The sequence below is a fragment of the Lasioglossum baleicum genome, chromosome 1, assembly GCF_051020765.1.
Source record: "Lasioglossum baleicum chromosome 1, iyLasBale1, whole genome shotgun sequence".
Classification (NCBI taxonomy): domain Eukaryota; kingdom Metazoa; phylum Arthropoda; class Insecta; order Hymenoptera; family Halictidae; genus Lasioglossum; species Lasioglossum baleicum.
Genome location: NC_134929.1, coordinates 9,637,151 through 9,651,392, shown reverse-complemented (window position 1 = coordinate 9,651,392; position 14,242 = coordinate 9,637,151). Strand labels below are relative to the sequence as shown.

General features: G+C 40.1%; 2 protein-coding genes across 13 annotated transcripts in view; both read left to right on the top strand.

Annotated features, from left to right (window-relative positions):
* The window catches only part of LOC143212889 (phosphatase and actin regulator 2), a 422,446-nt gene that overhangs the window by 218,490 nt on the left and 189,714 nt on the right, over positions 1–14,242 (top strand). The gene's annotated exons all lie outside the window — the stretch shown is intronic.
* The window catches only part of LOC143213022 (uncharacterized), a 156,373-nt gene that overhangs the window by 66,343 nt on the left and 75,788 nt on the right, over positions 1–14,242 (top strand). For both annotated transcript variants that reach the window (XR_013009846.1, XM_076432464.1), the window contains exon 2: positions 6,003–6,898. Coding sequence is in view for 1 of the 2 variants with exons in the window: in XM_076432464.1 (XP_076288579.1) it covers positions 6,835–6,898 (64 nt within the window). In the remaining variant the exon portion in view is untranslated. The remainder of the gene's footprint in view (positions 1–6,002; positions 6,899–14,242) is intronic.

Here is a 14,242-nt window from a genome sequence, read left to right as displayed (position 1 = left end):
CAAATCGTCCACGTGTGCTTTTCAATTCATACTAACAAATATTCGTCAGATTGTTCGATCATGCTAGAACTCAATGACACGAGAATTACTCTTTACTTCCATCTTACAATTATCATCCTCGTTAGAACTAGCTGTTAGATTGTTTAGTACTATCGTTTAGCGCTACTAGAGCACACTGTAACTGTTTCTCTGTTTATGTATTGAATTCAGGTTATTCTACAGGTGTTCTTCCGATTCTCAGCAAGGTTACAGAAAATTTAGAAATTCCTGTTTGCGGAAGGAATAAAAATGATATGTCGGCACGTTTAACAAATATTTTTCCTGTCGTACAAACGAGATACAATATTTTGTTGAACTACTATATACTATTATAATCAGCTGTAGCAAGCTACATTTTTTACGTCGATTGATCTACGCTGTCCAATGTCGAACAAATTAGAACAAGGATGCAGCTGCAACAACGTTAGAACGTCGGACACGCAACGTGTATCGACATTGTTCGTGCTCGGTCGATTCCGTAAACTGCAATCTTTTTTTCTCGTCGCGTGATGGCCCCATGGTTGATGGTTATCATTCGTCGACTCGGATATCGATTAAAATGACTTTCGCAACGCGCGTTCGTTCGCATCGAACGGCGGGTGAGAATTTTTCATTTTTATCGATGATAGTCGCGGGTGCACAATATTATAGTTTATCAGGCTAGTTTGATCAGATTGCGATCATATCGCGATAAGAAAGCTCGAGTTATTTATTTCAGAAACTTCTTTTCCAATTTCATATCTATTCCTGTGTACTTTGAATCGTGTAATAGATGTAGACTCTTCTTTTTTCATGTGTACAATTTTTATAGCTGGTTAAAAAAACAAAATTGAATACTTTTAGCAGGACAACAAGTGTCTACTGCTGCTTTATTTCCCTAGAAAGTTATATCTAAAGACTATGTTCTTAAGATATTACCTTTAGCTCTTCATTTGAAGGTTTTGTTCTCCTCAGGAATTTTTAAAAATTCAACAATGAGAAACTGGACCAGCCATTATGTCGAAAAATCGAGCTGTCCTTGTATTGTTGCCGAAATAAAAATTCAGCCGCTCGGCCTTCGATTTCGACTATTCAAATTGACGGAATACGTGATTTAGGGCGGGGGAGGGACGGTGCCGCTCCCGCTGCACCACCCCAGACCTAACCAAATTTCTTTTAAAATGGCGGAATTCGCTATAAACGAACTAACAGTTTTTTCTGTAAATATTTAAAAGAACTAAAGGAGACCGTCTATTATTTGTGTAGGAGAAAGTTGTTCAGAACGTCGATATTTATAAGACAATTCAATTTCATCGAAATCCGTGAGGAAGTAACTTTTCGACAAGTGTACCAAAATGTTTTCGAAGGTTTTTTCGATACGAATATGCCACGACCTCGCGTAGAAAAGAAGCATGAAAATTTTGTCGACTGTTACAGAAGTAAACTGAGGATTCTTTTCGATCGCACTATTTCCAAGTTTACAAACATTGCGATCGAAAAGAATCCTCAGTTTATCATAGATGGCGAAAAAACTTTACAGAATTCGAGAATATCTAGTTTCGACTACGTCCGAAAGATGGACAACGTTGTCGAATAACTTTCTCGCAAGTTACTAAACTGTCACCGATTAGTATATTAATAACTTTACCTGGCTCCGATAATATTTCCAAAGTTACAGAAATAGTTGTGGCGCGGAGTCGTTTGAAAACGCGGTTGCTTCTGCACGAAAATACACGCGTCAGATCGATTTTTGACCGTGTGCACGGTCCCCGTAACAAAGGCCATTGTACTTTTTTTCCGTGCAAGTTGGAGCTTATTGTTTCGACATCCGAACAGCGGACGTTTAAAGGCAGTCTCCGTGTGCCTCGCAGTCGATTCTGAACTCGGCTTTATCGATTCCCGCGCGTTCCACAGACCATAGTTTCCATCCGCGCGGCGGCAGCGTAACGGTGCTGTACTGCAGGCCGTCCAGAACGAGCGAGAACGTGTGTGCTCGGGTCTGCCGAACGCGAGACGATTATTAAATGTTGTAACAGTTTTATTGCGATCGATCCGCCCCGGTGAATAATGAATCCCTCCGTTGCACTTTCACGTGAGCGAGTGCACTGGCACGTCCGCGATCCGTTTGAATCGTGCCCGGATCTCTACATGCCGCTTCCCTAATCGTCGCTGTTTAATAATTCATGCGGCCCGGAATGAAACTTCGGTCGCGATTGATGCGACACGTCTTGTATCTTTGGACCTACTGTTACTTTGATGCGGAGCTATTCGGCTACAGTTCAATTAACCTGAATATTATTCCACTCCTTCGAGACGAACGGAAGTACAGTTGGAATAGCGCTTTGAGAATTGATTAAAAAAGTTCTTTCATTTCTGTAACTTTCGTTTGTCTACGGTGACAATTTCATTGGGAAGATGCAGCATGTAGTTTTTAATATAAATCAATGTTTTACAACACAGAAAGGAATTTCGTGGAAATAGTAAATAGGTCAATTTTCATTCTACGACCATGAGATCTTTAAATTGTCTGAAAAATCGAAAAAGATCATAGAACAAAATGTTATAAGACTTATTTTGCATAGTGAAAGGTTGGCTTCCAATCTCCCTTGAGAAAACGAAATGACTTTGCGAACGACCTAATAGATTTAGAAGTTGATTAATATATTGTATAATAATATAATCAAGTTGTTAATATATTTTTAAATTTAAGGATTTAATCATTTTATTTATTAAGAAATATCACTAGTCGAATTATTACTGAAAGGTCCTACTATAAATATTTTAAAGGAGAAAGTAACTTAGACAAATTCTTGTTAAAGTTCAATCTGATTTGTATTAACACAGAATGTCGTTAATTATTTTTATTGGTCGTGGTTGAAAAATTAATCAGAGCGGAGGGCTGATTAAATGTTAACTTTAATGAAATTCGTCAGAGAGTTTGTTATTCTTCAATTATTCAGCGTTCAATTTAAAAGTTCCACACTACTTTCATACTCGTAATGCTTTCTCGTCACAAGTGAGTACTGTTTAAATATTAAAAAGTTCTCAGCCTGGTTGGAATGTACTTTCGAATGTTATGTTACACAAATGGAGACGTAATTTTTAACACTCCACATACTGGAATCCTATGAATTGAATTCTTAATGACTTGTGTTACATTGAAACAGATCTTGATAAAAAATTTTTAATAACTTCAATAATAATCTCAAAAGAAGTTCTAAAATCACCTTTCTAAAAATTACCTGTTGCTTCACGATTGCAACTGCTATTGTTACGAAGAACCTAATTAGAAAATCCTCAGCTGTAATTCGATAATATCCAAAATCTACTAAACAGACTGCAGAATTTTTCAAGAACCAAATAAAAATCGTGGTTTCAATCATTTTTAACCGTTTGCACTCGGAAAATTGGCCATTTCTTCCGACCTAGAATAATTCGATTTTACATGATGATTTTTATATTTTCATGGCGATGAAATTGATATAAATACCTCGCACATAATATTTTGAATAATGGTACAGCAATCTGTAGTGCTGACTCAGAGTTTCCACTGGAGTGCTGGCGGTCAATAAGTTGAAAATACAGTATCGTATAAATGCATAAAATCCGCTATTAATAAACAGCCACTACTATTTCTTTTCTTGCCAATATACATGTTTTTCACTGTACAAATGGAAGAGCTTGTTGCTGAATCAAACGATGAAGCATTTCCATCGGTTACATGTACATATAAAACCGTGTCCCCGAAGTATCGAAGCAGAAGCTTCGGCACAAGAGGCTAGTGTCGGTAAGTGAAAAGTCGGACATGCTCGAGCGTCGATGCATTGTTTATCGAGAAGCATTATCTCCGATCGTGCGCTTATGTGTGTCGGTGGTACTCGCGTAACTGGTTTGTCGTATCAGCGAGCGCAGCACTTAGTCATCCCATAAATCGGCTCCGGCTTGATATTGACCTATTAAATCACAGCGGCCTTGTTCTGGGACAGATAAAAGTTCCCGGAGGCGGAACGAGGACGAAAAAAAAAAGGAACTTGTGCACATCCGCGAAAGAGGAATTGCTCGATATGCCCTGGGACCCGGGGATACTTGAAATTAATGGTTCCGGTCTTGATTCGCGCTGTCTGGGGATTCATCTCCGCACCATTTCAAGATTAGCTTTGTCCTAAAGGAGGGATTCTTATCGATCGCGCGTAAATTGTTTGAATAAACTTGGAATAATGTTATCGGTGCAACGGTTCGATCAAATTCTACATTATATTCGGATGTGAATCTGTTAACGTCCTAAGACCACGTTTGCTATAGAATTGTATTCTATTAGAGGAAAAGAAAGGTGTTTCGTCCTAAACCCGCTAGATAGGACTCATCAGTAAGGCTATCTAGCGGGCCCTTTCTAGCGGAAAGTTATTAATATACTAATTGGTGACAGTTCAGTAACTTGCGAGAAAGAATAGCTATATAATGTAGAATTTGATCGAACCGTTGCGCCGAAAACATTATTCCAAGTTTATTAGCTTTCGTCCTGTTCGAGAAATAAAAAACAGAAAATTCGTATTTAACCCAGTCTCGCTACCTAGCCTAATCCCCGTTCCGGGAGCCGAGGATCTTCATAGAAAAATTAAAACAGCACTTGGACAACGTTATCTTTGAATAAAAGTTTAATTGGATTTTATTGCACCGGGTCTGAGCAGAGTGAAACTTTTATATTCTTCGCGAAAGCAAAACTTCGTGCTTATTGTGATTACTATCATCGTCGGACTGAGTTCGATCGACTGTGAACATTTATCGAAGCCCTTAGACGCGTCTCGCAATCGTCCATTCCGTTCGGGAAAGTCAAGTAATCTCTCGAAAATAAACGCTACGCTCCGCTGATTCAAATGAATCAGTATTACGCTCGAAAGCGCCCCTATTCGCGTCATTTTTTACTTTCTTTAAATTCTAGGTATTTTCTTTTCTGTGGTTTGATAGTTATTCTGCTTTTGTACATATGTACATAGAGAAGTTACTGAAATGTCTGATCTCTGACTCTAAAGGTCAATCCAGAGACACAAGAGTAAGACTTGTATCCCGACTCTACCTTCTCCTTCTACGATGCCATTCCCCACGCTTCTGTTCCATGGTACTGGCAAAGAGAGGGTTCCTTTTTCCCTTCAATTCGAGTCAATTCCCCTGATCGGGCGACTCTGGGTCAACCCGCAATTCGCCTCAATCAAAAGCAAGATGGTGAGCCGGTGGGGTTGAACTTGAAGCTATCCGCTAAAATTCAGCAAACCGCATTCACTCTCATCCTGTTCACCTGGTAGGTTGTCACAATAACGTCTACATCAAGATATAGCTGCTCATTCCGATCTCTGATCGTAAGGATTGCCTCGTAATTTGTCTCGGATCCCAAAATGATGACCCAGTGCGGTTGAGACAGAACTATTCGCTAAAAATCAGCAAACCGCATTCACTCTCACCCTGTTCACCTGGTAGGTTGTCACAATAACGTCTACATCAAGATATAACTGCCCATTCCGATCTCAGATCCTAAGGATTGACTCGTAATTCGCCTCCGAGATCCCAAAATGATGACCCGGTGCGGTTGAGACAGAACTATTCGCTAAAAGTCAGCAAACCGCATTCACTATCACCCTGTTCACCTGGTAGGTTGTCACAATAATCAAGACATAACTGCTCATTCCGATCTCTGATCCTAAGGATTGACTTGCAATTCGTCTCCGATCCCAAAATGTTGACCCGGTGCGGTTGAGACAGAACTATTCGCTAAACCCTGGACCTTCGTCCACCCTGTACACTAAGCCGGTTATTACCCTACACCAGGCCTGGGCGACGCTGGCTCGCGGAACAGATGTTGCTGCTACTCTTCTTCGGGAGGAAGAGAAGCAACCTTCTCCGCAAGAGAAGGAGAGAAGCAGCCACATCTGTTTCGCGAGCCAACTTCGCTCAGGCCTGCCCTACACGAAGACATTACTGTACCTGTCTAGCCCCTGGTTCCAAAGACGAACTTGTACACTTTGCTCCTGATCCCAAGCACAACGGTGAACCGTGGGGTTGAGACAAAACCGTTCGCTAAATTTCTGCAAACTATTTACGTTCACCCTTCAGCGACCGTACACGAAGACTGTCCTATTCATCACCTTGTTTCGATCTCTGATCATAAAGATTGACCCGTGATGGTCAAGTGACGGCTAACTAAACGATGCGTACGGTTCGGAGAGAACCGTTCGCTGAAATTCTGGAAAGCTTGTTCTCACTCTCACCCTTCGCGCTGTTCACCGGGTGGGTTCTCGTAGCCGGGAACCTTGACCACTCGACGATAAAACCCTCTTTGCCCCGCTCTCCAGGGACAACACGAGAACAATCGACTCACCTGGAACGCCGGACGTCAGAGCGTTCCCGTGAACAAACGGCGCGGGCGCGCGTATGTACGCAACGAGAAACAGAGATAGAGAGAGAAAGAGAGAGAGAGAGAAAAAAAGAGTACAATATGATACCGGCAACGATTGGACAACGAGTTCCGGCGATCGTGGCCGGCGATCGACGATCGGCTGATGCCAGCCCGTGGAACTTGTGCACGTCGCACCGTTAGCCTACCGTGACCAAATAGGCGCGTTCACCGACAGTCCCGAACCGGCCGAGGACAGTTCGCGACGCGGATCCGACCCGGTGCGGTGTGTGCTGCGGTGCGGTGCGGTGCGGTGCGGGTTTGGTTCGCGATGTGGCCACGCTTCCGGTCCCGGCGATCTACACGATCGTTGCTCGACAACGCGTGACGCTCGATCCTCCGCTCTCGTCCGCTGACTACTCGCTGCACCGATGATGGGATATATTATGGGCTGCACGTGTTTCAAAGGTACCCTCCTGTCTCACCTGTTCCAAGGTTCGTACACCTCACACTGACATTTCTCTAACCGCGATTAGGGACACCGGTCTTACACACGCGATTCATCAGACACTGACGCGGCGCACTGTGGGACCTTTCGTCCAAATCTGAGACAAAATCAAAGAACTTTCGATAGAAATGAGGTAGAGCGATGACATTTTTTAAAAATTAAAGCTGAAACTTTGCAGAATATGGGAAAAATAGAGGGAGATTATGGTACGAACGTTTTTTAACCTTGAGAAAATTCGTTAAGGATGTTCTGGAGGTATATGAAAACGCAACAAAATTTTGGAAAATTTGACAAGATATAATTCTTACTAAATTAATGCAATTACCAAAGTTTGGGTTCGATTCACAGCACCGTTTAAGAATTATAGCAACTTAAAGTTTGCATATTTTGACACGTCTTCTTATGGAGAATTCATAAGATTCCACTTCAAACCTTATTTAAACCTTGATAAAACGCAACTAGAAACTCCAGTTTTTTTTTCATACGCAGTAAAAATTATGTAATTAATTATGTTCAAAATTTATTAGGATTCACTAAACAGTTACAGAACAAAAAAATTATAAACTGTTACAAAACGTCAAATTTATCGTGTTGTCTCTCAGTAGCATGGAAACGCGACAAGCGTAGACCACTGAATATAGCTACAGAGGGTACAGTATTCGCAAAAGTTGAATTGAAAATATACTCGTGAATAGTTTTCATTGCCAGTATATTGATGGATTTCGAATTTCTTGTACTTTTGTCTCCCATTGTACCTCCAGAACATCCTTAAACATGTAGAATTTCAAGAAATCGATTTTGCAATATCCCGAGGTGGTAAACAAATTTTGAGACCGGATTTGAAATCAGCGTGACAAAATCTACGGGAAATGAAGTACAGCATGTTCAAAAACAATTTTTTCCGCGCGTGGTATTGGAAAAACCACAATTTTCTTGAAATTGTGCAAGTTCAACGAATTTTCTCAACGTTAAAAAACGTTCTCGCTTTAAAACTACGTTCTTAATTTTTAAAAAATTTAATCGCTCTACCTCATTTCTATCGAAAGTTCTTTGATTTTGTCTCCGATTTGGACGAAAGGTCCCACTGTGCGACGCCTCGACGCCGCTGTTTTCGCGTTGTAGCTTGTTGTTGTGAAACTCTCGAATTGTTCGCGATGCGGAGCGCTTTTTTTCGGAGTTCTTGTGGGATCCTGGAAATTTACGAGATCGAGTATACTGCGAGATTGTTGTAACTAGCTTACAACTTCGATCAGGTTGTCCCGAAAGTTCTTTTTGTGCACGCTTAACCCTCAGAGAGGGATTTTTCTCACAACTATAAAATCCACGTTGCTCAAGACCGTTCACACCTTTCCGAACATATTTCTTGCGGACTCGTTCGAGTTTGACGTTTGCTTGTCTAAAATGTATTCTGGTATAAATTAGAAAGAAAGTCATGAGACAATTATAATCATTAGACTGCGGATCTTTATCTATCTATCTATATAAATAAAAATGTAAATGTTTGTTTGTTCATAATCCAAGATCTCCGAAACGGCTGAACGTAGAAAGCTGGGGTTTGAGCCATTAGATGAAGCGTTTCGTCGGGAAGGTTTTAGGACAATCCGCATTCGAAAAAGTCCATTCGTTTAAAAGTTGTGACGTAATTAGAGACGACTCTTTCGCCCTCTTTTGGGCACGTTTCTGCTTAGAACTTTTTACTGGTAGCACCAATATTCAATTTGAGGTACTCGTTGGATTCAGCTCGCCGAGTTCTTTCAAATGACCACTGATCCGATTCTGTAGGTTGCATAGTTCAGGAGTTATAACACAAAAAGTGTGCGTTTTTCTTAAACTTCTTTGTTTACCGACTTTTTAAACAGCTGTAGCTAGCAGACTGAGCCACAGCAACGCGTGGCCGGGTACAGCTAGTGCAAAATAAAACTGACTGCATCGATTGCAAGAAATAGAAACTAAGAATTTTGAAATATATTGAAAATATAAATGGATAGAGATCCGTTGATAATATTGACTTAAACGCATTCCTTATTGTTAGAAAATAAGTGAAACTTTGTAACAACCTGTGAGAAAATGAAAATGGGTAGTACGATAATGTAAAATGGGTTGAATCTCTCAGAAATGGAGCACCATGCCGAAGAGACCTGTAACAATATGTTTATGCTAGAACGTGTAACTGGCGCCACTCCAAAAGCAATTTCTACACCTTGACGCTCTGCGAGGCGAAGCTTGTTCGACACGCTATCGATATCTTCGAATTTAAATTCGTAACTCGTGCATCTATTGTGAGGTACATGATTGGATGCGATTGGAGATGTATCGGAACAAATCGTTATTTGTCTCGCGAGACGTTCGTACAGGATCTTAGAATCTGAAGCTTCATTGTTACTCGATAAAAGTTCGATAAATACTGTATCGAAGAGTTTTTAGCAAAACATCACTGTGCTACAGTGCACTGTAATATCTGTTTGCTGACAGTTCATTCCCTACAATGTTTGTTATCTGTTGATACAAGATAAGTTCACTTTATTTTTAGATGATTCACTGCGACTGGCACATGACACTCTGCACTGTGTGCATAGTTGTTTAGCACGTTACACGTCGGGGAAATTAAACGTTCAGAATTACTATCGTGAATAGCGATTCCAAGATCGTCTTTGAACGGAGAATGTATAATTTGTATTTATATTATATTATTTATTCAATGTTTTATTCGCGCTTATAATCACACAAGCATACGATACATAATTGCTAAGACATTGAAATTTATTTTAGTCTCGATTCCTTTGAGATCCATAAGCTAGAACTGGCAGAGTGGATCACGATATCATGAATACATATGTATATATTCCGAAGCGGTTAGGGTTTCGATTAAATGCGTGTGAAATTCGATTATTCCATTTGCGTGTGTGTTGATGAAATTTATGTACCAATTGAAGAGCTTACCGCTCTCTATTCTTGAAATGAAACGTTCACCGGCTTCGAAATTCAATGTACGCTTTTAAAAAACAGTGTACACCTTCTTCGACTAATTGAAACGTTCCTAACGATTTCGACAAAGAGATATCTTTATGCATCTTCATGAAGAAATTGGTTGGGTGGAATATAAAACAGTAAAAAATTCAAGAATGTTGCAATGTTGCTTTTAATGTAACAAAGTCGTTAAGGGATGAAATAAATTTTTATGTTATTCCTGCTTTCTCCACAATCAATGGTAAACATGTTGACCTAGTAATAGGATGCGTCTAAACTTCTGATACGCACTGTACTCGCAGCACAGAGAAACAACACCTCGGTGTTCTGTAAACTTGTCGACTCCTCGATCAGCGAACGATTAACCTCTCACCTGCAGAATCACCAGGAACGGTGTGAAATGCGATTTTCGCGAAACCGAGAGCGGTCACGTGTGCGCCGTTGCATCTCGGTCGCCGATAAATGGATTCCCCGACACTTCGGTTCCGAGAGTGCAATTTAGAGCGTCGCATTTCCGTTTCGTCGTCCGGCCAGAAATTAGCGGTCACGTCGAAGAATATCGGCGAACGATATCTTCGCTCACGATGTCCCGGAAATTACGTGGGCCGATTCTCATTATAACGTGATCCGTCGCCGATCGGAAATGCTAATTAACACCCCCATTCCTGCGCCGCTCGAGAATTAATCCGCGCGCAGTTTATTCGAGAAGTTCGCGCGGCGAACATTATTTTACTGGGCTCGATTTGAAATTTAAAGCTGCCGGTCTGGCTGAAACCAACCACTTCCAGTGAAACTTTCTCCCAGCCCGATCTCTTCGAGTTTGCGAAGTTCGTTTTCTCGCGAGCGACTCGGGGGGGAGGTGATCGATAACGCCACGTATCAATTCCGCGAGTGCACTCGATACACGTCGCTCCGAGAACTAACAACCCTTTGGTTCGTTTTCGCTGTTCCTTCCTGACTTCGAGTTGCCTGCGACTGCGACTTGTCTAACGAGATGATCCTGTTGACTGGATCATTCTCCAACAATTGCAGCTCCAGCTTCCTGCCACTTTAGCCCATGCGTTAATTCAAGCGTTAATGAAACGTTCATTGGTGCTTTATTATTTCTATTTTTGTTTCTTAAATAGTACTGTCGTCGCTGCTGTGATCTTCCTGAAAACTTGTCATTCTTTACTTCAGCTTCATTTTGACTTTTATCCTTCAAAATATTTAGGCATTGTTTCTTAAATAATGTCGTTCTTATAGCCGTTGTTTATCGGAGCTTTATTTCGATTTTTATTTCTTAAACTAAACCTACCAACACCGGTCAAAATGACCGGTTCCAGGTTTTTATTTTACAATTAGGAAAGTAATAAAACTGATTTCATAAGAAACGATTGCATAGATATCTTTAGTAGTGCACTAAATAAAATCAATCTTGTAATTTTTATAAGGGAACATGTACCAGTTACTTTGAAATCTCGGTAGGTTTAGTGTTAAAATGTATGGACTATTTTTGTGTCCTTTCAAAGATATAGTCCTTTATAAAATAATCCCTAATTATCGATGGTAAATGTTGAATATCTAATCTAAAGATGCTTTCGGCGCTACCGTTTCGATCAATTAATAAATATAGCAATTTTGCAAAAAACTTTTGTTCTTTCCTAATGTTTCGGTTCCGTTTTGAACCTTTCTCAAAGGTAGAATTTGAGTTTGCTGTAATAACTTTCGTTATATAGTCCTTTGTCCGAACTTGATTTCGATTTTTCTTATGACGAACACGAAGAATTTTCGTAACACGCGGGAATTGGTAGAAAAGAGTCGCGAGATATTCGGTGAAGTCCGCGCTGGGCCAGAAATACGGGAGCATAAATTAACGTGAAACTCTAATTACCTACTTCGTGACCAAGGGAGCCAGCACGAGAGCCGCGTGGAGTGGGCTCGCGACAAGAAAACGGTGTTTTCCAGCGGGTGTTGCGCGTTTCCAGCGCGAAACAGCACGCAACGCGAACGTAACGTGCGCCGAAACAGGACAGAAACAGACGAATCGGACAACGGAATTCCGAGGAGCACGCGATCGGTCGACTAATACATTACACGAGGATAATTTGGCCCTTTTACCGACACGCTAACTGCGCCGAGCATTCATGAAATTGTACGCACCGCTCGATTCGCGGTACGTAACCAATCGCGTCGCGATTCGACTGCGGCTCTTCGTGCAAAATCATTCTCTGCACTTGTTACAGCATTCTCGATCATTTTCTAGTCTGTCTGACATAACGTAACAATAGTCTTAAATCATGATATTCTGAAATTCTTCTACCGGTTTTGCTCTATTTTGTATTTCGCCAGCCCATTTCTCTTACAAGCTCACACAATCCGCAGCCCGGTCATTTTCAACTAATAACCAGATCTTTATCCAGCAGCAATTTATTATTTCTGCTGGCAGTTACTTGATAGCACGTTTTTCAACGTACTTTCGAAAATTGAAGAAAGTGAACTCGTTCGTTGAACTCTTGCGCCAGCGCTGAAAAAATTCGCAACGCAGCTTCGTCCGTCGTGTTTTTTCCTTAATTCCAACAAAAATATTTGAACGTTCTACAGCTCAATTAGGGTAAAGGTACCGGTTACCGTGCCCCACCCACTTATCGAACACAAAACAAACTTTTTAGAAATTAATAAAAACAACATGAAGTACCTAGCATTACTTTATAATTAAAAATAAAATTGATGTTTCCCCTTCGTACATAAATCAAATCTTCCGATTAAAACTTCGTTAATATTTCTTTTGCTTTTTCACAAAATCGTCCTGAAAAATTTGACGATACCGAAAAAGGATTGATAATCGTTTATCACAAATACTGCATAATAAATTACAGAATACCTTCAAATTAGTAAAAGACTTTCAGATCCTCCTATCAGAAGAAGCGCGATTTGAAGCGCTTACTTCATTAAAATAAAACTGAACAGTGTCAGAATAATTTTTCTTCGTCTATTTTGACAGAAGGTATAATTATCCACAGTGACATTAAATTATGACTAGACTGCGGATTTTTATGCATTTACGAAGAAATTCGTTGGGTGAAATATGAAACAGAAAAATGTCAGAATATTGTGATGTAGTTTTTAATGTAACAAAGCCATTAAGTGATGAAATCAATCTTTATTTTATTCCTGCTTCCCGCAATAAATGTAGAACATTTTTATTTTGCATAAAGATCCGCAGTAACATTAATATTTAAGAGCGACGGAATTCGCAGCTAGAAGGCGTCTATGTACGCGAACAGAAGATACCATTATCATATAAGATTCACTTATCTGAACTGCTTATCTCGTTATTTAATTTCTTATCTCGTCGACTGTCTAAGACCGCGCGCGAGCTGGATCATTATTCCAGAGGCGCAGTCGCGCCTAATTTGCTTACAAAGAGAAGCATCGCGGTTAGACTAATCCGTGACTGTTTGCCATGCACGACACGGTAACCACGCTCGAACACATTGACCCACACACGTGCGCACACTAACACCATCCTACAGAACTATCTGCTTTGCTGCGAGACGAGCCGCTCAGCCAATGAAAATCTCTGCTAGCTTGATTTCATGCTCGTCGATGGATCTATGTAAATCCGGGAATACAGAGTGCAATCGAATGCACTTTCCATTTGGAATTTTTTGGATTAGCCAGCCAGTCCACGTGATCCATCCGTCGAGAGCCATGATGATTTTACAGATTCGTTCTGTGGATCGAGAAATACACTTTGGTTGCGCTTATCTTGTGTATACACGGTCTATTATTCTTTGTTTGTACTGGTAGATAATGAAAGTAAAAGGAACTTGGAAAAATATTTACTCTCTCTGTACCATGATAATAGTAGCAGTTGATGAATTTCATTTGTCCTGTAATAATAGTAGCAAAAGAAAATAAATATAGAACGCAACATTTGTGATCAAAAAACTAGATTAAATTAAACAATTAATTAAAAATATTACTCCCAATCTTTATTTTGAGAGTGTGCAGATAGTTTCTGGATTTTTCAATAATTTCGTTACTGCATTTTAAACTTGCAGCTAACGTAATTGCACCTTTCTGCAACTTTTCGTTTTTATTTTGATGCATCAAGAACTGGACAATCGTAACTCGATATTTGCTTGAAAATTGTCTTTTTTTTCATCTTATTGTTACAATGGGTTGATGTTCAGCTGAAATGAAACAATTGATTTCCATCAGCGGATGAAAATAGAAAAATAGTTATAATTCGTAATAATTAGGTTAACCTAAAAATGAAAAGATGTCATGAAACATTGATTTTGATTGAATTAATTCCCGTTTAAATATTCACTTGCTACTATTATTATGGGACAGAGGGAGTATTATTCTTCAGGACA